Source organism: Cloeon dipterum, chromosome 4 (assembly GCF_949628265.1).
Source record: "Cloeon dipterum chromosome 4, ieCloDipt1.1, whole genome shotgun sequence".
Lineage (NCBI taxonomy): Eukaryota > Metazoa > Arthropoda > Insecta > Ephemeroptera > Baetidae > Cloeon > Cloeon dipterum.
In genome coordinates, this window is record NC_088789.1 from 19390429 (window position 1) to 19413348 (window position 22920).

Consider the following 22920-nt stretch of genomic DNA (forward strand, 5'->3'; position numbering starts at 1 on the left):
ATCGCGACAATAGGAATCGAAATCAAGAAGAAACAATATCGAAATATCGTTTAATTTTTAGAGAAATTTGGCAAAATCAGAAAATTTACTGTTACTTGGTCCTGAGTTGACGATGGCGCAATTTCACCGCTGCCAGGAAGAATGAGTCTCATATCACATACTTACAATTAAACTGACAATGAATTCCATTGTGACTAGAATAAGAGTCAACCATGAATACAAATTATTATTTCAATTTCAGTTAATTTAATGAACAGATTTTATGAAATTTCATAGCTTTTCTCTTCTGAACTTTAGATAAAATACTTGGCATTATTTACAAAATTCTCATAATTAAATTTTTCATAAACAATTTTTAAATTAACAAAAACATTTTTAACGGTAAAATGAGATTTACAACAAACTTCAATATATGTACACGTGATTTTTATTTGTCACATGCAGCATGCGTTCTTCTTCGTTGTTGGAATAATTCGGCAGCTGCATTATTTTGATTCTTGGATATAATCAGAAAATATCCCCTGCGTTGCTATAACAAATAAAATAACAAATTTGATAAGAGTAATCATAGCAACGAATTCAAATTAACTTTCACCAGGCGCCGGCGCGCCGCAAATATTTTTACGCGATCAAGAATTCAACACAGCCCAAAGTGCCGTAAACCATTGAATGTATTAAATATAAAAAAACTTAGCAAGATAAGAAGCAAAATTTTTGCAAATAATGAATATTTTTTTATGGAAATTAATTCGATTTTCACTGATTTATAACCATGCAAAATATTCCCATTTTATTTTCCAAGCATATTTGTGCCATTTCCTTAATTTATTTATATATTTTCGTAAAAACAAATTAATTGGTCATTGTGGCTCACTGGAGAGAGAGTAAATAAAAATACCGGAAATACATTTTTCTAGTACAATTCAAATAATCTTTATTAATACTTAATGCATCCATAACAACATCTACAATAATCATCTTTACTCGGTAGATTTTAAGTACAATTTCTGCTGCGTTTGACATAAATTGCGTATCCTTCCTCGTGTATTTAAACGTTAATGCAGTTATGTATGAGAGTTTCATCTTCTAAAAGCTACACCAGAATGTCTCGTGTGTCAGGTGTGGAATATTAATTGCATCCTCTTCAAACGGTGTGTGTGTGTGGGTGTGTGTGTTTAATAATTTGATTTTCATCAATATCTACGTTGCACCAACTACGTGAAAGATTGAATGTGTGTGTGTTTGTGTGATTTCAAAAGACAAAAAGGTCAGCGCGTCGTTTAAAAATCTAAAAGCCAAACAAATGTTTTAAATTTTATATAATATATCTACGCTCATCGAAGCTTACATTCGATCGTCTACTCTGTGAGTTTTTTGAGACTTTATTCATATTTCTTTAAAGATATACGACTTTAAATGCTACAACCCAAACCAGTGTTACGATATTATACGGGAACGCAAAAAGAAACAACAAACAATAATACATACGGGAACACAAATAACATTAATAATACTTAACAATCAATCAACAATTCGATAAAAAGATCACGTGTCTTCTTTTCAAACACAAAGCGCCATTAATTGCTGCGTACAGTACTACACAGATATTATTTTTCAACTTTCTCAGGCGGCGGGCGGGTCTACACTTCGTGGAAAGGAATGGGCGCTTCGTTCGTACATTCGTGAAAACAGCGTTTGTCCGCAAGACAAAATCGAATACAAAAATACGGCACTCGGTCACAACATTTCAGTACTTCGTCCACACCAAAGTTTTCCATCGTGTCTAACAAACCTTATTTTCTTTAAATCGCAGAATGTGCAATGGAAGGAGAGAATCTGGATTTCTTTTTTTTTTAATTCTTATTTTTCTCAAAAGTCAAGCGGCGTGAGCGCGGCTAGCAGCAGTGGAACGGATTAATTACTCTTTTCTACTTGCGCAATAGCAACAACTAACCATGGAGGCGGCGTGTGCACACATTTTCACCACATTTTCGCAAACATTCTGCACAAGAAAGGAGGGAATCAAGCGGAAAATGTAATGTGTGCGTGCACCTCTCGAGTGTGTGATTTTTTCGGCTACAAATCAGCAAAGTTGTATTATATTTATTATTATGTGCGGCGTTGCGGGGAACGCGTTTAAGTACGACAGTTGCTTATATGACTAGAGAGTCAGTTTTTCGATTTGACACACTGCAAACAGTGAAAAAAACAGCAGGCAACGCTCCAACATCAATTGACGCCCATATTAGATTAAATTGTGAGTGTGTGTGTGTGTTCAATTTCCATGTCTAAACAAGATTTATTTATTTATTTATTTACTCGTCCGAGAACCGATTCAACTTTCTATATAAGTATTTTTAAATAGATTTCCTATTTACAGCATGGTGTTTTTGTTGACTTTCGTACTAGACTAAAACTCGTTCAGTAAGGGCTAAAGTTATATATTTGCATCCTTGTTAGACTAGAGCACAACTTAAGTAATTCCATGTGAGTTGAGTGAATCTAAAGAGGGAGAGAAAAAAAATGCTGCATCTCAATCATTTTAAAGGCAGTTATCAAAATTTTAAAAACTCCACGATGCATTCGCTGTTGGTATTTTTTTTTCTGTCGCAAATTGAAGAGTACACATGACAAAGACAATTTCATATCAAGCAAAATCACAGAATTGGAATGCTTACAAAAATTAAGTGGTTATATTAAAATTGGTACAAAATACTCTTTTTGCTTATACTTAGTTCCGTGTCTTCTTCTTTTTTGTTGTTTGTTTCTTTGTTTTTACTCACAATACAAAATTGGGTTTTCTTTTCCGGAATGTACAGTTATAATTGTTTCATGCGCGCACGATTAAGTACAGTTTTATCTCGAATGGAAGTTCTGCGGCTGAAAAATTCGTATGCTCGCCTCAGGACAGTGTAGCGTGTGTGTTTTAGTAATCATTATTGTTGCACGACGAGGGAAACAAAGAGGGCAAACACTGCAGTTCGTTGAGCGCTAACAGAGTGACTCAGTACCTTTGCTGGAACTCGTGGTGCCACCGGTTGAAGTCGATGTGGAACACCACTATTGAGCCGGTCGCCAATCCTGCTAGCAAGAACCTGACGGACAAAAATTAATTGTAATCACCAGAGACACGCAGATAAAATTGATTTAATTGAAGCAAAATATTCCAAGCCTGAGAGACATAAAAATATTTTTTTTTATAATATAATGATTAAAAATGGCTAAAATCGTCGATTCAGAAAATTCCCACCACTTTACAAGGCTCACATCAGGAAAAAAATGCTACCAAAATTCAAAAACTAAAATTTTGAAACCTTATTTCCTTGCAAGAAATCAACGTCAACAATTATATGTATGTATTTACTGAATCAAGGGTATTAAAAGTAATTAATAGTTTCAATGGATAATTTTCTTTATAATCTCTTGATTATTTTTAATTTTTAATCTAATTAATTTTAATCTAAAAATTAAAAAATATATTTTGTTGTAATTTAAAAAATGCACTGCTTTAGCAGTATTGAATTGTGTCTTTGCTCACTTTTAAAATAAAAATCCACTTACTTTTGATCGTGAGAGAGTGCGATAGAACGGACACTGCTGTCACAAGCAGGGAAGGCGTATAGGAGAGCCAGGTTGAAGGTGCGCCAGACTTCGACGATGCCCTTGTCCCCTCCGGTCATCAGGTATTCGCCGTCTCGGCTTAACAGCAGACACTGCAACAGCCCCAGTTTGTAAAATTTCAATATGAAAGGCAGAAACGCGGCACGAACCTGGATGTTGTCATTGTGAGCTTCCTGTCGCAGCCGTTTGCCGTTGATGGTGAAGGCGGCGACGTGGCCCTTCTCATAGTTGACCACGATCAAACCCTCGCGTGACATGGCGATGTTCTCCGGCGAGTGGGCACCGGCGCCTGGCTCCAGGGAGCGCAACAGATCGCCAAAGGTCGTGTGCACCAATACGGGACCACCTGAAAGTAAAAATTTGAGTTGATCTCAGATGAAATTTATAATTTGAATAATTTATGAACTAAAGCCCCATTTTTTTCAATATTTTAAAAGTTAAAATAATCTGATTAATTTAACATAAAAATATACTAGGTCATACGAACAAATTCTAAGGCTTCTCAAAATATGACGGGTAGATCTCACTTTATTTGAATTGTAAGTTTAAAAAAACCCTTCAATATTCCTTATTTGAGGCTAAATATTTGACGTTTTAAGCGTAAAAAGACCATAAAAAGACCTTTTTAAATTTGAATTCGAATTCATTTAGCAAAATATCACTCACTTTTGGACCCTGAAACAACGAGGCCGAGTTCTGCAGAGATGACGACGCTCAGGACAGGCTGCTCGTGTCCCGTCAAGGTAGCCCTCGGGGTTGGAATCTCTCCCTCGCCAACGATGGTCTGGGTTCTGGCGTTCCAGTGCCACAGCAGCACGGTGCAGTCGGCCGATCCTGACGCGATGTAGCAGTCAGAGGTGATGTTGCACTCGGACCGACTCAGACAGGTCACCACGCCGTAGTGTCCGTAAATGATTTGCACGATTTTGGCTGAAGGAAATTATTTGGTTAAAATGTTCTGAATTAATTTGTGATTTAAACGTACCAGTCTCAGTTGAAAAGACTCTAAAGCTGTTGTCCCAGAAGCCGCAAGCGACCAAAAACCTGCTGTCCACGGTTGTCACGAAGCAGTTTGACCGGATTCTGATTTTTTGGCTGAAGTTGTCTCCCAAGTGCCTCTTCAGAGCCGGGCTTGAACTATTCGTTGATTGTGCTGCAAAGGGCAAGAATTGATATTGGCTAGCGTGTTACTCCTTGAACTTACACAAAACAGGGTCCATTGACAAGGGAAGATTCGTGGCAGTGACCTGAGGCGTTTCCGCATAGCTTGGAGATTGCACTGAAGCTAAAATACAAATTTTAATTCTAAATTCTAAAGGAGTTATCAAATTTTAGGCTTACCAGCATAGCTTGGGTTCCATCTATTGACTGCAAAGTGTTGGTTGGCCGTGACGGTGACCACAGAGGGGAGCGGCAGTTGCGGGTACGTGTTGGCGGAGATGTGGCAGATTGGCGAGTTGGACAGGAATTTCATGCTCATGCACACGTCGTCAGGAATGCTCGAGAACATCATTGGTGACTAAAAGGGCAGTGATTGAGAATAGCTGTCTCTAATTGTTTCAAATAATCTTACCAAGTGCATGGCAGAGCTCCTCGGTGGGTGAGGCTCCATCAGCAACTGCGACGGCGTCTGACCAAAGTTGCGAATTTGGTTTTCAATGGCCTGAAGCAATTAATATAATTGGTTTAATTTCCACAATTTATAGAACAATTTAAGTTTGCTATATCTGATCAAATTTTAACAATTTAAGGATGCTTGGCATTTTAAGGTGAATTTATTACATAATTGTTGTTCTATAAAAATTCAAGTGGATATTATGTAACACAAAATTCGGAAATTTTTTACCCCCGTTTTAAGTATCCTATGAAAATAGGGAAAAAGCTTAAATTTTCCAATACTCATGCCGTTTTAATTTCTGAGAAAACAATAGTCTCCAAAGTGTGCATGCTAATTAAGTGGCGATCACTGTTTTCTTATTGAAAATTCATGATATACACATACATAATCCTAATAATTTGCACACTGAGGAATCGAAACTAAATGACAAACCGATTTTTACGATTATTATTCAAAATACAAATTAGATCAACTTCTGCACTTATTGTACTCTTGTACTCAAAAATTCAAATTAATTTAAATTGTTGCCATGTAAAAATGCACTTTTAACTTCCATTATTGCCAACAGCATAACTTAAGGTCTGAGTCGTATATATTTTGAAATTCCTGAAACTCGGGGAAATGTCAGACCACGAGTCTGAAGACGTTTCCTCTACTTGCGACAACCCTGAGGAGGAAAAGATCCAACTCCAGTCCGAAGAGAGCGATCCAGAAGATGACGAGAGCAGCTGGAAAGCGTCATTCTGCAAGGCGCACGAAAACGACCCAAACGTCATCGTGGCCGGTAAATCCGAGCGAATGCCTTCACTGGAGGGCCTGGACGCGTTGGATCTGACCCTGGACGATTCCCTGGACCTTTCCAACGAGTCTCGGCAAGTTACTGATCCTGACACGTTCGAGTTCACCCTTGAGAACCCCGACTACTGGCTCAACTCTGAAGTGCCTTCCGACATCTTCAAGACCACCGACGAGAACGTTTCGATCGGCTCGGAGAACGCACTGGAAATCCTGAGAGCCGCAAAATTCAATGAAACTTCGGGATCAACGCAGGGTAAGGAATTTCTAATCATGAACACGAGCAACTAGAGCAATATTTCCGATTACTGAAAGGCATTCTTCGGATTGTCAGGATAGGAAATTTCAAAATTAAACACAAGAAAGAGAGGATAAATATAAGCTGAGTTTAGTCAAAAGAAAAATTTAACAGTTTTCGTGAAAGAAAAAATTTAACCAAGTGATGGAAGACCATTATTACTTAAATTTGTTACAATGAATCTAGGACGTCTGATCACATAAATTTAATGTAATTAAAAATTCAGCCAGAAACATATTTTTGAAAAAAAGCATGAAGGGGCTTAAAATAATTATTTTGTCCTTTTGTTCATTTTTTCTAAAACTTGACATTATTTAAAAAGTTACACCACTATTTCATGAACGTTTTGTAGACCACCACGCGAAAGAAAGCAGACACATCGACGTTTCTGACAGTATTGCACTGATTGCGGTGTTCATGACTCTTCACGTGGGCCTGCGATTCATCTCCGCGATCTGGCCCCTGTAGGCGCGGACCTCGGGCCCGGGGGTGTCGTCAGAGAGGTGCAAACCATCGAGAGGATCACCGTCGGCTACCAGTCACCCCCAGAGACCCCCCAAAAAAGCAAGCCGACCCTAGTGATAAGAAAGAGCGTACGCGGCAAAAGTTGCCGCGACGAGACGAAGAGCCTGCTGGACGGTATCGTGTCCCTGCTGGACCAGACCCTCGGCTGCCTCGACAGCTTGGTAACAGTGGCCGTGGCAGAGTATGGAGCTGGAATCGTCGCAGATGCCTTGCCTAAAGTTATGGAGTACCAGAAAGTTTTGAAAAGAATCGAGGAGCTGGGCGTTCCATGTAAATCCGAGAACGGAATAAGTGAAGAGTTGAGGAATTTAATGTCTATGCAGGATTTAGAGGGCGGAGAAACTGTCCGCAAAATTCAAGTGTGCGAGGAGGTACACATGAAATGTTTTGCTTGTTTTATTTATATTATTAATTTTTCACTCTGTAAAGTATTTAGTTACTCACGTACTAGCCAAAATGGTGAATTTAAAATTTAAGTCAAATACTCATAAAAATATTCTTGTCAATTGAAACTTGCAAAAACAATTTATTTTTAATAACAACGATTGGTGGTATCTTGTGACAACAGTTCACATTTCAACCAAAATTTATTGTTTTCCCCCGTCTTCTTAGATTAATGTCCCAGCATTGGCATCAAATCAGTCCCAGCCGAAGAAAAAATCGAAGAAAATGAAAGAGTGCGGTACATACCTCCCTCGGTTCGACAAGGAGGCTCTGTGCACAACGGAACAGAGTGATTGCAACCCTGACGAAAATTTGGAAACACGGACAATGCGGCCATACGAGTGGCTGAAGGCCGAGAAGGACGAGAAGGTTGCCGAAAGCGTGATGGAAATGGCGCACGCATACAATTGTCGAAAATCCGTGGAGACATTCAAATTTGTAGAGAGCCAGGAACGACAGGGATTGAGAAGGGAACAGAGAAGGAACGGCGAGAAGGAGAGGGGAAGGAAATTTTTTAACAAACCAGCAGAGGATCTGAGCCGATTACTTTGCAACACTTTCGCAGTCTGAATCTCGTGCGGCAATTTTTGTACAAAATATATACACTCGTAAGAAAAGTGAATGATTTTTTTTATTACAAATCAACTCACCTCCTTCATCACTGGATCTGAGATGGACTCCAGGTCAACGCTGCCTTCGTAAGTCAGGTAGTAAAACACGTTTGTAGCGCGGACTGCCTCAGGTCCTACGAAAATATGAATAAAAAACAATTTTTAAACTGAACTTTTTAATCTGGACCGAAAATTTGTAATCCATAAGTTGCCAGTGAGTGATGCAGTAATTAGAAAAGCAAAAACTATCTTCAAAATATTTTTGCCTAATATTTTTGAGCTGTGAAATTTTTTTTCTTCCAAAGTAAAAATTTAGGATTTTTGGTTAGAATCTTTTGTCTTCCCACACACCAAAATTTTAATTTTAAATATTTTTATCGGCTTTTTGCTGTTGACTTATGCAACTACTGCAGCACGTGAGCCCATCCGGTTGTCTACTCTCCACGCTGGCATGCATAATTCATTGGGATTCCCTGCTCTTTCATCGTCGCAACAAGACGTCTGAGAGACACTTTTTTGATCTTAACATTCAACACAGTCACGCACTGTCAGCTATAAATCGCCACCTTATCCCATTTCAAAGCGAATTAATATCAATTCGAATAAAAGTCGCGGTGGTGGCGGCGGCGGCGAAAATATTATTTTTGGACGTAGTAAGAAGAATTCTAGCGCGGGTGAGGTGCCAACACTTAATTGAACGCGATCTGCGGCTGACGTTTCCTCCGCAGTGTTGGCTTCAATTAGTGCGCGACTTTGCTTGGTACTTAATAGACAACATGTGCCCGCGTGCAGAGGCAGGCGCCACCCAGCGCAACGAGCACATCCTGCTGCTTTCACGGAAAATGCAACTCTCGACGGACGGAGAAAAAAAACGAGGCCAATTTTTCACTCAACCCCCTTTTTGCATTTAAAACTACTCAGACAATCGAGAATTCAGTTTTTGTGCACGCGAGTCGGGCCCAATTAATTTTTTGCCGCGATTGCCACCCGTCCGGCGTCTCGTGGGGGATCTCGTTTCGGGGTAGTTAGTCGATGACAGGCGAGTGAAACCAGGCAGGAAGCAAAAATATGCGGCATGTGCTGGGCCCGGAATAAAGCAAACATTTGTCTTTTGCAGCCGAGGCTAACGCGTACAACTAATTCCGCCCTAATGAGTGCGCGCAACGTCTTATTTCCTACCAACCCCGTCCCACCCCACCCGCGTGGCGTGCGAGCCTCCCTCAAAAGGGCACTGACAGCTGCAATCAGTGCACGCTGGGATTTTTTGTTTTTAATTACGTACCTCGCTGCTTGTAGCCAAAGATCAGGTCGATCCACTGGTGCAACTGGCACGACACAAATTCAGATTCAAGGGCCTGAAACAATAGTTTTTAATTTTAATATCGCTGAATGGATTATTGAACTGATATACTTTGTCAAATTAAGTAGGAAAATTCCTCTATGGAATAAAGAAGACGTTTCAATGTTTAAAAACTAATTTGAGCTTTTAGCAACAGTTTTTTCTAGGCTTTGAAGAAAAATATTTCATTAATTATTTAAAATAAAATTCCTAATTGCAATTTGTTTAATAAACTAAATCATTTTCCCTCTCCTCTTTAAAAGAGTAATTACTATTCAATTTAAATAAAAGGTTTTTAATACACACTTGGTTTAGTTGTAAAAAAATTCAAACCATTCTATTGATCCTGATGAACTCCTCCGGCGAATTGGCCCACGGTGGCAGCTGGACGTCGCTGACTGATACGCCGTCCTCGTGATGGCCAAGTTTAAAGTTGTTCGAGTTGACCAGCATTTCCGGCAGGAAGAAAAACTCTGGGATCAGCTCCTTGACGTCGGACGTGTCCCTCTGGCAGTTTTTCCACGACTGCGAGATCGAGTGGAAAATGCGATTTGGGTGGTCGAACTTTCCGCCCTGCAGCGCCAGGAACATGGTGGTGAGCGGCTCCTGGAAAAGAGAGCAGCGTACGTGTGAGATCGAATAGGGCCCTGAGGGAGGCCTCACTCACCACTCGGATGAGCCAGTTTAGGACAAAGGCAGCTGTTGAGTAATGAGTTCCGTAATGGAACGGAGGAATACTGTCGTGCTCCCAACTGGCGTAGCGCTCCTCGAAGTAGGCTCTGCGGCTCGGATTTAGAGCGCCGATCGGCTGCAAAGCACACCGTACATTAAAACAAACGGGACATTTTTGGGGATTACTCTCCTTTTTGGAAATAACGTGAAGCAATTAAGCAAAAAGGGATTAAACAGAGAGGTAAAATTCCCTTGAGGAGGATGAGCTATTTTTATTTCCTTTCTTTCTCTAAAATCTTTAAAAGCAAAAACTAAATGACATTAGACGATGTCACTGATGCAGCAGAAAGAAAGAGAAATGAAATTGTTACAGTTCCTATTAGTCGTTTTATATTGAAAAATGATTGAATTTTTAAAGTTGTGTTGGGACTCTTTATGTTTCTGGGACGTGGGTCATTTTTAATTTACTCGATCTGATGTTTTGAAACAAAATGGTATTATTAAAAATTTTAAATTGGTGGGAAATTTTAATTTTCAAGTAAAAAACGTATAGAAAATATAGCACAATATAAAATCAAGATTTTCTAATTTAAAATTAAAAGTTAAACATTGTCAAAATCATTCAATTTTAAAATGAAAAATTCAAAAATAATGTTTTTATAGGGTCGGTAAATACTGACGAAAATTTCAAAGCAAATTATACTGGAATTTTTTTTAATTTGAATAATTTTATGGGGGGCAACTAACCTTTGAAAGATCCCTGTAGTTGGAAGGCAGGCTGAGGTCGAGTTCGGTTGACTCGTAGTTGGTGAGTACCCAGGGAAAGACGGGGTACTGGTTCAAGTCATTGTAGGTACGTCCTGCGAGCACGAGAAAAGTCCGGATGAGGCAAAAAAGCGCATCAAAGAGCGTAAGATTTACTGCGGCCGCGATCGACAATGAAAATATTTGAGAATTCCCGGTGTCACGCGGCAGATCGTGCGACGGCGGTTATGTTTCTTTTAAGAAAACACATGCGGCTGCATAAATCTCGGGACGCGGTGTCGCACCGTGGAAATTTGTCACTTTTTTGGCGACGACTTTTTGGCGCGCGTAAGTCACCAAGCGTCGAGCCACAAGAGAGAGAGAGAGAGAAGAGAGAGAGAGAGAGAGAGAGAGGCAGGCGGGCACTTCAAATTTAAAAGCCGCTAATCTTCTTTAATCGCGTGTCTACACAAGCAAGGTGGTTCTAAATTTAAACGCTCTCTGCCTCTTTTGAGCCGGAGCATGTTAAATGGCTGTCGCCAATTGGATAAATGAAGACAGGCTGACTCAGTCAGCGGCCGACCGCGCTTTGATTTACTCCCCATCATAAAGAGAGAAAGAGAGAGAGAGAGAGAGTGCGTTTGAGTTCCACCTTATTGAAATTTCATTTGCGGCCGCCGCAGGCAGATAAAAAAAGGTTATTTTGGGCGAGTACTTTTTTGTGTTTAACTGAAATAAAGTAATTATTAGACCAAAAGGATTCAAGTTGAGCGTCTGAAAACCGATGTTCTAACGTTGATTATTTTAATCTGTTAACTGTGTATATACGTAAATAGCGGTGAATATTTTAATGAAGCCCCTACCCTCCTAAAAAAGAAGCAACTCCAAACCAATATGGTGATTTTTAATAAAGCGACAATAATCATCAAAATTTGCAACGGGAAATTATTAAAATAAGAGTGCCAAAGTTGTTTGGATTAAAAAATTATTTTCATGGCTGATTAAAATTCCTCACACCAAAGTGAATTTCAACCTATGTTATGTCGTGAGGATAGGTTTAAGATTTAAGTGAAAAAAATAATTAATTAAAAATCAGGGTTGGCAGTTTTATCTGTCCGTTTTATTTTGCCAAAATATACAATTTTCCCGAATTTGTAATCAAATTTTAGTAAAAAAATCCAGACGATTGTCAAATATAAAAATTATTACTTTAGAGGTTTTAATAATTGAAAGTCAAAATCAATGTTTACAAAATTGTACACTAAAAATTTAAGTGGCTGAAAATACCGTCAAGAAAATTTATCAAAGTCGTTAAGATTAAAATCTCAGGTTTGACGAGAAAACGACACTGACGCTTGAAATTTTCGACAGTTGCAAAAAGTAATTAAACAACACTCAAAAAGCAACGATACAAGCTTTTAAATCCTTTTAATTTTGAGTGCTTTTAGCGTCTTTTATGTGTGCAATCATAAAAGTATAATGTATAAGGTACAGCCAAACATGGAAAAGTGGTATTCCTGTTTTTTAAATATCCCAAAAAGTGCTGCGGAAAATCCAGTTATTTCGAACAGTCATTTTGTAAAATAATATCCAAACACCCTTTCCATTTATATTTTACTATTTTGGAATAATATTTAAAATTCTCCATCAAGAGACCGAGCATGAAGCTAAAAACAAATTCCCTCCCCCTTAAAAATCACCTTGGAAACCAAAGTTCGCACTAACGCAATAAATCGGTACCTAATTACCCCGATTTGCAGAGTATGAACAAATAACAAGCACTGCGGCGTCTAATAATTCCGCAAAATTTCAATTTTTATTAATCGGTCTGGCTCGCCTGCCGCGGCGTTTGTTAGTTTTATTTAATGAAGAGCAAAACTCGCGGCGGTGTAGGCAATAAATATTGCGGAGAGAAAGGGCTCGCCGCGCTCAATGGAAACCGAGCAAGCGAGTGAGTTTCTTCTCTCTCTTTGCGTGTGTATGATTTATGCGCGCCACTCGGGATCGGCTTATTTATTCGACTTTTAATGTCTGCTCTCGCATGGTCTCCGCGGCGGATCGGCTCTTAATGTTGTTATGATGTTGTTTTTATTTTTTATTGGTGCGTGATGAATGACGATGAAAGGAGTTAAAAAACGTTCTGCCCCGACGCCACAACATAATATTTCTCAGAGTGGCACGATTGAAGACGCCGCCCGCGCTCTCTTTTTTCTATCTCTCTTTCTCGAGAGAGGCTCCAGCTGCTCGCCGGCGTCTTGTCAAATTTCCCGACAACGCACTTTTCTACCCATTTAGGTCTGGCGTTTGTCAACACTCCGCCACTTTGGAACACGCAGGTGCCGCAGCCCTTGTCACAACTTTTGAGCCGGTACAAAGGCCAAAATATCGCGTTTCTGTGAAAGCACACTGAAATCGAGTTGCATAGAAAAATATTTATCGCTTTTTAAATATATCTTTGTATTATTATTAAGTACCAAATTAAAATTACTGTAAGCAAATCATATATTAAAATCAGGACTGTGAAGTTTGGACGATTGGATGTTTTTCTGCGCTTCCAATCGTCTCAAAACCATCAATTGAGCACGAATCACGCAATTTCAACTGATCGTTTGATTTTGTTGCGGATTTACCTCAAAGTAGAGCTTTACAGGTCAGCAATCAAGTACATTTAGTTCTTGATTCAAGGATTTAAAAATATACAGACACGTCATACAACTTCGCAGGGTAAAAACACTCTTCATTTAACTTTTCTCCGAGGAAATCTTAAAATATAATTATTCGACTATTCTGCCTTCTATAACTCGTCTAAAACTCATAAATATCAAATATTGGTTAAAAATATAAAAATATGTATTGAAGAACTATCGGAAAAAATTTATATAAAAATCGCCAATCGCAGCTAAGTTTATTCATAACATTGCGAAGGCTTGTCAAGCTCCTCGCATTTCGAGTAAAAAAAGTAAAATCAGCCTAGCAACAATGTGACAGAAATTCGTCCTCTTCTCGGAAGACGTTCTGCCGCGGCCGGCATTTAATCCCCTTGGCAGTTAGCTGCGGCGTTTGTTTTTAAAACAATAAAATCGTTTTCGATTTCGCGGCAGAAGCAAACAAAACAAAGAAAACAACAACAAAAGAAGAAGACGATCGATCGGCGGCTCCTCAGAGGCCGCAGAATTATCATCGAACGCGAGGAGTCTGGAACTCATCCGGCGGCTGGCAACTTTTTGTCAGGGCAGATGGCCATTCCTTTGCATCGAATAATTGCGTCCAGGAGTAATAAAAAAAATAAATAAAGTTTAGCAAACCGATCTCAGCGAACGCGTGCTCTTTTATTTGCGCGCGCGAGCCCGGCAGCGTCGGTGGGAGCGGCTGCGCTGATCCCTCAGGAGACATCGTGATTGAAACGGTGCCTAAGTAGAGACGACATACCCCGCTTGCTGCCACTAATGCGCATCCCCAGTCCATATATCAAGCCCTTCCGCCCGGCTGCCTCGAGAAATGAGACAGACAGAAGAGAAAAGAGAGAGCTAGTGAGCTCGGAAACGGGTGGAAAGCTTGTGGGATGCTGCACCCACACACAAAGGTATGCTGGGAACCACGAGAAAACTTGCGCAACATATTTGAATATAACAATATCACAGTAGCTGGACGACTTTTATGCTAAAACATAATGAATTGCATGTATAAGTAAAAAAAATACTTAAAAAATATAGAAAGCATTTGAAAATCTAAAGGATGAAAAATGCCATATTTTTAAAACTGAACCCTCGAGTTCAAGATTGTAAGGAGCAGTTTGTTCAAATTATTTGATAAACAATGGGCATTAATCTAAAGAGCACCTTGCTACAGTTACAATCTCGCCCATTTTCTGCAAAACCAACAACGCTTGACCGTATTTCCTTGGCAGATTTCGATTCCTCTAGTTGAGACATTTCCAACGGTATGTATTGGAGAAACTCTTCGTTGTGACTTAAGATTAAATTAAAAAGGGACCCCCACCATTTGAAAAGCTTGATAACTTCTCAGCAATTTTTTCTAAAAAAATTTACACTGCTGTGTATTTGCTTAAGTTTGGCTTTAATCAAATTCTAATGGATTATTTTATGTATATTTTTTCAACAAGGATTTCCTGGAGTTTTACAGTGCCAGTCCTATTTAAGGCCTCCTAATTCAACGATTATTGCCATTTTTAAGAGAAATTTCATCAACCATCGTAAGAGCGCAAAAACTAATTTTGAACAAAAGGAAACACACTGAAACAATTTTGATTCATAATAATAAATTAAGAGCTAGCATAATAACAATTATTGAGTGTTCAAGTGTTATTTGAATCTCTAACGAATGGAAAATATAAGTTTAAAAAATTAATTTCTTTACTTTCGATTACTTAAACCCATTAAAATTAAATAAAAATAACACTAATGAATTAACTAATTTGTTTATCTTCTTATAGAAAAATTTAAAATTTGGCTTATTAATTTGATTCATGCAGTTATGAAGCGAAATATTTACTAACTTAAATGATTAAAAACAATATAATATGACGAAGACGCATTGTAGTGACTGATTCATTAAACTGATTTAAAGAAGCGTGTCATCTCTAGTGTTATAGCTTACAATTTAAATTGAAACAAAATATTTTCAGTTTATTGTTAAAATTTTACTCAATCTAAGTATATGTCTTTAAAACATCAAATTATTTCAATTGTTAAGCACGTTAAAAGACTAATATAATTTATTTTCAGGAGGCGAATTGATATATAGCAAATAGATATGAAAAAATAATGATCAGCGTAGCTGTGAAACCGCAACATTTGGCCGGCGGGCGACAAAAAAACAGGGGATTGAGCAGGCACGCTGGCTGGCTCGATATATCCAGGCGGCTGACAATGAGCGAGAGATGCATTCGCGGATAAACGCACTTACTTAACAAATATGAGAGGCAAAAGAGTGACAGATCGGCGTGTCACTGAGGCGAGAGGCTCTTTCTCTCTGCGCGTCCACGGGCCGCTTGCTTATTCAAGTCCGGGCCGAGGACTGGCATCACAATGGATGCCGAGTGACATCGCTGGTCAGTGCAATTCATCAGGAAAAACAAAAAAGAACGATCACAACCAAAAGAGCCGCTAAACATATTCTCTCTCGCTCACTCGCTCGCTCGCTTGCTCGGCGGAAATATAAAACAAACATGCCGCACTTGCGACCGCGAAATATTTATGCGCCGACCAGAACAATTACCGGATGATGTTTCTCCTCCGCACAAGGAAAGAAGAAGACGCCGTGGGGACAGTTTTCGCGCGCAAGCCGATTATTAAGGGTATTTTTTTTTTTATCAATATGTGTATCCAAAAACGATTTATATAAAAAAAACAGGGTTACCTCTTTGCTGTATTTTTAAGAAATAAAATTAATTGAAATTAATAAAGCAATTTTTTCACTTTAGAGGAAGGAAAACCCCTTGTAAAATGCATCCAATGACGTCAAATAGAAGTGAAGTTTCCAGTTTAAATTTTTTAAGTCATACTGATTTTTTCAAATTTAGCCTCCAGTTTAAAAAAAAAACATTTAACACCTGAAACAACATGAAATATCTAAAACATATAGAGGCATTTGTTGTGCCAAGTTTAAAATAAAAATATTCATTTTGTTTAGGAAATTTGACGTCAAAGAACGATATCGGGTGTCTCATGTGAGTAAAAAATAGTAAATTTTGAGCGAAAGCATGATTTTTCAAAATGTATTCGAGTTCATTTATGTCGACTGTTCGCCCTTTTGTCAAACCTTGTAAACGATAAATTACTGAACTTGGAAAATCAATATTCCTAGCGGTCAATTTTTTAACCATAGTTTTTAGCACTGAAATGTAATTTTGATGGCAAAATGTTTATGTTTATTCCGGAGTAATTAGGAGAAATTGTAACAAAACTAACCTGCGATGGTGTTGAGGAACATGAGGTACTCAAAGTTGGAGATTTCTCTGCGCTGCCATTTTTGCGTCATGTTGGATGACCTCATTAATTGACGTGGTGACATCATTGACGCACGCCTGATGAACAATTAATTATCATTAATTACAACTTACAACAACCACTATAATTATGAGTTAAAGATAAGGAATTCTATCAAACACAGTTTTTACTTCTTAATGTCAAGCCAGGCCTATAATTTTAGCATCGTTGAACAGTTTTTAAAGTTTAATTTCACCTTACAAGGGAAGCGCACCATGTAACCAATTTTTTATATCTTTTGACCAGATGATAACAGGAAATTCGCTTTGGAGGAAAGTTAAATTTCAATGTTTTGGTCAAATGGTGCACTTCCCTTTTAGTGTTGGAAACCACCTACAGGTGCTGCCAACAATAATTTACGCCTGTTTATTTCTAATGTTCTGATACTGCGGTTCCAGATTAAATCCTGCTGCTGTACATTTTTACAGTGAAAATTTTAATTTGACGTGCTGGAAAACCAAAATCAGTTCAGCCAAGTGCGGTAGCAACCTAAAAATCAATTCTTCAAGACGAAAAATCTTTGCTGTCGTTTCTACCGCGTTTGGCTGAACCGATTTTGGGGTTCAGCATGTAAAATTAAATATCATTTAACCAAAGAATGCACGGAAGGTTTGAATCTGAAACGACAAAGAAAATACCTGAAAACTGTTGGGTGCTTCAAACACTATATAGATTTTCTCAAGGGGCTACTTCTTCCCTTTAAATAAGGGTGATTTCAATTTCTCGAAATATTTATATTTAATTTATTTAGCTCAGAACGATAAAAGTAAGCATTATTGGGATGCCTCATCCGTGATAAAAATATCACAGCAGGAAAAACACACAACTAAACTCGATTGTGATTCGGTGGTGGGACTATTTTGCATGCGAAAGGGACAACCTCTCTGACTGAGGTGCAAGATCAGCGACCTGAAGGTTCGGCGTTTTTGCACACCCACGCCATTGATAAATTACGCGCGCAGGCAAGCTTGAGCGCAGATAGATATGGCGAGTGCATGCAAACACACACGCGCGCGTGGACAGACATTTTGGCAACACTCACCTGGTCTGCGGAATGCCATATTTGATGCCGACGCCGACTCTGGGCAACGCCTTGATCACCTTTTTCACGGTGGTTTGGTCCGAGAAGGCGAACATAATCGAAGCTGCAACAGACAAAACACGACGTCATGCATAAATCGGGGCGAATAAGCAGCGTTTAAACGCATGTAACACTGCGTGTGCTTCCGAGAGAGAGAGAGAGAAAGAAAGAGAGAGGAAACTCGATATCCCTGCGCTATATATGCAGTCGTCCCTGCTGGGTTTTAATTTAATTTAATTTACAATCTATCGGCGAGGATTTGATAAGGCAGCAGGTATAATTTATTCCCGTGTACGTGCCCCCTGCGCTCTCTCCTCCATTACGCCGGGGGAGCTTCATAAAAAAGTCGGTGGCGCTCGTAAAAGTTCTAAATTTGATAATATTTACAAGTGATTATGCGCGGCCGACGTGACTCACTCCTCTCGTCATTTACATGGATTTAATGGCTACAGCTGTATTTAGTGTGTCGCCATAAACTCCAAAACTCAAAACATTGCTAGGATATTTTTGAAATGACCGCGTGCACGTTTCCGATGAGAACTCGTTCTTTATTAATAAACATTATGGTCAGCAGGCGATTTCCAAGAAGTGGATTTTTTGTCAACACAAAACAGCAGGTGCGGTGGACCGCAGGAATTATTGAAATGCTCTCTCTTAGCTGGTTAAAAATAGGCACTTCGAAGTTTTCATGCCAGTTAAATTTATTGAGCAGCAGTGGTTACAGTGGTTTTAGGCGTTTTTAAGGAAATATTCATACTTCTGTTTGGAGTGAAATAGTTGTGGTTTTATTACGTTTTTTGCTTATCCGGAGAGTTATTTGATTAAGTGTTTTTAGCATGATTATTGGGAAAAGATCTACCACATGCACAATATTGAAAATGAAAAATATCTGATGTACACCAATCCATAAAACTGACTTAATGAATTCAAATTTCTTGTTACTTATTAATTGTGGTGTGTTAATTGGGATTGAGGATAAATACTCGCACTTTTACTCGTTGTTGCGATAAACCTATGGTATAATTTTTATTTATTCCTAACCTAAAAATATTCAGCGATTATTTAGGAAACTATCACATATAATTAAGTTGAGAATTTACTCTAAATTAACAAAGGAAGAATTTATTTTAAGTTCTTTTATTGGTTTGTGCTGCATGTGAGTAAATTAAACATTTTTGGCTTCCAGGATTTCAAATAAAACAATTAATTGTGATTTTTGTAAATTTCAATTAAGTAGATTTTTAAAAAATTAACAAAATATTTTATTGGTAAATAAATAAAAAATTGATTACAGAAAGTATTGATCAATGACAAAGACACCACACACGAAGGAAAATATTTCATGTTCCCACGTGCGCTATAATTCAGTTTTTGATAATTTTAAGAATTATTCGTAGGTTTAAATGCTTTGTTGTCGAGGTTTCGGCCGCGTCATTTTATTGGTAGCGGATTAGAAATTTCAAAAATGAAGTTTGATAATGCTAAACAGCCCTAAAGGTCGGAGACCAATTTTTTCTCCAGAACTATTTGATTTTTGTCGAATTTTTGACCGGTGGCTGGTGCGGCTGGCGGAGCTAAGCGGCGGCTTGTGGCTGACCACGTAACCCAAAATTTGCCGTATCAATTTTTTAGGCATTATATCTGTTTTGAGCTTCTTAGAGATGTAAAATTGCTAACAACAAGTAAAAGTCCAACGGACCTCTGAATGAATACGACAGTTTGAGATTCAAATTGATCAAGGGGAAGATTAGAAAAATATGATAATTTATTTAGAACGATCTAAAGTCCTAAAATATGATAATAAACTTAGCAATAAATTACCCCCTCAAGAATATATAAAAGCCCAAAAGGGTTAATTTTTTGGGTTAATATATTGTTAGAAGTTTGCATTTTTAGTCTGTTTTGGTCTGACCAAAGCATTCCTTCCAAGTTAAAAATTGGTTCAACCTATAATATAAATGAATAAAATGCAATATGGAATCAATTGCTGAAACCCCATGAAGTTAATGACCGCGCGAGACCGTTTATTGAGAGGAGGATAAAAACGGGTGAATTTGTTCAGAATGTTGTAAATAACGGATTGAACATGTTGCTGCTGGAATTGAAAATGATAAAAAGTGTATCGGTGGCGAGTCGCGGCAATGATAATTAAGCAATTTGGCTGCGCAGTTTACGCGACGGTCTGTTGGCGCGCGGGGCAGCAGTGCGAGTTGTATCACTTCATTAAAAATAATTGGCGGCACGTCTGCAATTTCCTCCCAGGCCTGTCTCATATTTTGCGACTTGATTTCCGAGAAAAGTAAAATATTGCACGTGACCGAGGCGGCGCAGTATTTCTTTGCCAGCGCGAGCAATGCCGGACCATTATTCACTTCACGTCACCGCTCGCATAGACTAAGTCATCAAGCAACGCACATTCAATTTTTTCAGTCCCATTGTTTAATTCCTGCGCGGCCCCGCAGCATCTCTCATAATTCTCTCGAGCCAGCAGATCGGCCGTCCCGATTATCTCTCTCTCCGCACAAGGTTGCTTTTTTGGCCCGAAATTCGCGTGATAACAAACTAATTTGGCACCGCAGCGGAAACAAAAGCTCGAGAGCTCATTGAAATTCGCTCTTCGGCGCGGCCATAAATCTAGCTCAGAAAAAGAAAAGCGGCGGGCGGACCAATAATGCTGTAAAAAACACGCACTGGAATTATTTTTATTGCGCGGCTGCTGCGGCCAGTTGCTGATAATTTAAATTTAACATCCGGCCACCGCATCTGCATTGTTCCAACGCGCAGATGGCAAGAAAACGAACGTGGAAAAAAGTTGTGGAAATTTATAGGTTCGATTCGCGCACTTCGACGAGAGAGAGAGAAAGAGAGAAACCACTCCCTGCTTTTCAGAAGACAATCAATTACTGCCCTGCGCGCCCAGAGACGCACACACAAACGAAATAAAACTCTAATTGCGCGCCGAGTGAGCGCGCGGCATCGGAAATTTCGGATTTATTGGCCGCAGACATAAAAGGCGGAATGCCGGACTCGATTCGAATTTCAGCAGCTGCCATTTCTTTGTCTTTTTTCCAGAACAATTCGAGACCGGTTCTGGGTCCCTCGATTTTTTAGACTGTATATGTGGCGTTTTTCCTGATTTTCTTTTTTAAATCAAAAGAAAACATTCATCTAGTATAGTTTTACCTTTTGATTTAAGTATTTATATCACAAGCTTATGGTTATTTTTTACCATTTTCGACCTCAAAGATTGCTATGTCCGACGGATAAAACTTGATTTTTTTTGTCAAAATTTCGATTATTTTTTGCGTTCTTGATTATTTCAACGCATGATACAATTTTCTGTTATCTTTTCCAGTTATTCAATTAAAAATATAATAAAGCATCATTTTTACATAAAATAAATAACTTAATGTACAAAATTATCTGGAATTTAATGGTTGAATACGTTCATCTGTTTGAATTTATTTTCATTCTTGCCTAAAAATAATGTCCAACCGAGATTGTTGGTTGACGCCTTTCATTATAAATATTTTAACCTTTATATTATAAGCTAATAGTTGACATTAATAATAAAGGTAGATTTTCCAAAAATTTTAACTCTCATTTGATTAGACAATCGAAATTTTGATGCCAAAAATTTCAAAGTTGTAAAAAATCATCGAGGCAAGTAATTTATGATATTGCATTTTCCAGGACGCAGGAAAACGTTTGGAATTTCAGGAAACCACACGTTAGATTTTCCACTTCTTGAATTGCCAATAACAAATTTCTGCTGCTTCGAATGCACGGAACTCAAGGGGCAATAAAGTTGTCGTGTAATTCGAAAAGTTGAAATTAAAAGGGGAGGTCGAAAGTCCCTGGAGAAATGGCAAATAATTCCGGGCCGCGCACTGCTCCACTCGGCTGGCAAACAGGATGATTTATGCGACGGAGGGCGGCGTCATCCGCGCTCGCTACATGCGCACTCTTGCCTTGCAGCCAGCGCCGGCGCCCGCTTATCGAGTTTGCTACTCCAATAAATGCAGCCCGGACAAAAGCGAGACCGCCGAGGCCAAAAGAGGATTTCAAAGGGCGCCGAAATAAACACAAACGAATATTTTGTGCCAGGGGGAAAGGATTCTAGCATTTTTTACTTTGGAGACGCGATGATGATTTTTTTCGTTGTTGGGAAATGTTGCTGCGAAATTCCCTGACCTAAAAATTTCAGATAGAATTGAAATGAAAACAAACGCCACGATGTGAAAAATTCAATCTTTAAGAATAAAAACTCTAAACTTGGGGAGTGCAAAAATACTTAGTATAGATTTGACTGATTATTAACATTGACTTTGGTCTTGTTTCATAATAATCTCTTCCATTTAAATATCATCAGAGTATCAAATTAAAAACCTGAAGCTGAACGGAAATGCTCAAATTTGGAGACACAGTCAGGGAGCTTGTGCAGAAAATTTACGGATAAATCTAAAATTGTTATAACATTAATTCCTAGTTAAAAATAAAAATAAACAAGGCTCGGCGGTATGTCTCATAATACCTTTTTAGCATAAAGAACCAAAAATGATTTAGATTTATTCCTTTTGACAGTGCCAATTCAATTTTGATAAAAGAGTTTTGGAGAGCTTTTGGCGGGAATGACCTCTAGGGGTAGAATTAAAATATTGCACAAATATATCCCTACATCATCTCATACAACTTTTAAAACCTTCAGCAGATAAGCTACATAATTATTAATTTTCTTCTATAATAAATTTACAATATTAGTGATTTGTTCCGACCTCTGGATCTACAGCTAGGAAAATTTTCTGGCCCACAAGAGGCGTTTAGGTACTCGAAAAATAATCCATATGGCGCCAGCATCAAGATATAATATAGATCATGATCATCGAGGGCTGAAAAGTGCCCGGCGCTTTGTCCGTCGGTGGTGAGTTGCATTGTTGCTCGTCGTGTTTTTCCCATTATGGTCGTGATGCGTGTGCACGCCGTTGGATTACGATTTATAGACATGCTGCATGTGCAATTCGAGGGGTGGCCGGCTTTGTTCTCTGCTCTCGATCCGAGGGGTTCTGAGAGGGATGATGCTCAATCTCTGCCGCGCGACGGGTAAGCCGCGCCGAGCAAAAATGTTTGCTGCAGTGAGCGTAATCACTCCGCTCTCGTGCCCCTC

At 38.7% G+C, this 22920-nt stretch overlaps 2 protein-coding genes across 3 annotated transcripts in view; one reads left to right on the forward strand and one right to left on the reverse strand.

The window, feature by feature from the left end:
* Nucleotides 1–904: 904 nt before the first annotated feature.
* rg (rugose) overlaps nt 905–22920 on the reverse strand; it is a 162693-nt gene continuing 140677 nt past the window's right edge. For both annotated transcript variants that reach the window (XM_065491093.1, XM_065491092.1), the window contains exons 35-49: nt 17718–17820; nt 16598–16713; nt 10671–10783; nt 9919–10059; nt 9585–9857; nt 9195–9267; nt 7952–8046; nt 5195–5284; nt 4963–5140; nt 4826–4906; nt 4607–4774; nt 4288–4551; nt 3771–3967; nt 3562–3713; nt 905–3095 (exon numbers count right to left, since the gene is read on the reverse strand). In XM_065491093.1, the coding sequence (XP_065347165.1) occupies nt 3005–3095; nt 3562–3713; nt 3771–3967; nt 4288–4551; nt 4607–4774; nt 4826–4906; nt 4963–5140; nt 5195–5284; nt 7952–8046; nt 9195–9267; nt 9585–9857; nt 9919–10059; nt 10671–10783; nt 16598–16713; nt 17718–17820 (2135 nt within the window). In that variant the 3' untranslated portion in view covers nt 905–3004. The remainder of the gene's footprint in view (nt 3096–3561; nt 3714–3770; nt 3968–4287; nt 4552–4606; nt 4775–4825; nt 4907–4962; nt 5141–5194; nt 5285–7951; nt 8047–9194; nt 9268–9584; nt 9858–9918; nt 10060–10670; nt 10784–16597; nt 16714–17717; nt 17821–22920) is intronic.
* On the forward strand, nt 5747–7923 carry LOC135944265 (uncharacterized). The gene is made up of 3 exons (XM_065491094.1): nt 5747–6290; nt 6801–7228; nt 7470–7923. The coding sequence occupies exons 1-3, from the start codon at nt 5861–5863 to the stop codon at nt 7869–7871; spliced, it is 1260 nt and encodes a 419-aa protein (XP_065347166.1). The 5' UTR covers nt 5747–5860; the 3' UTR covers nt 7872–7923.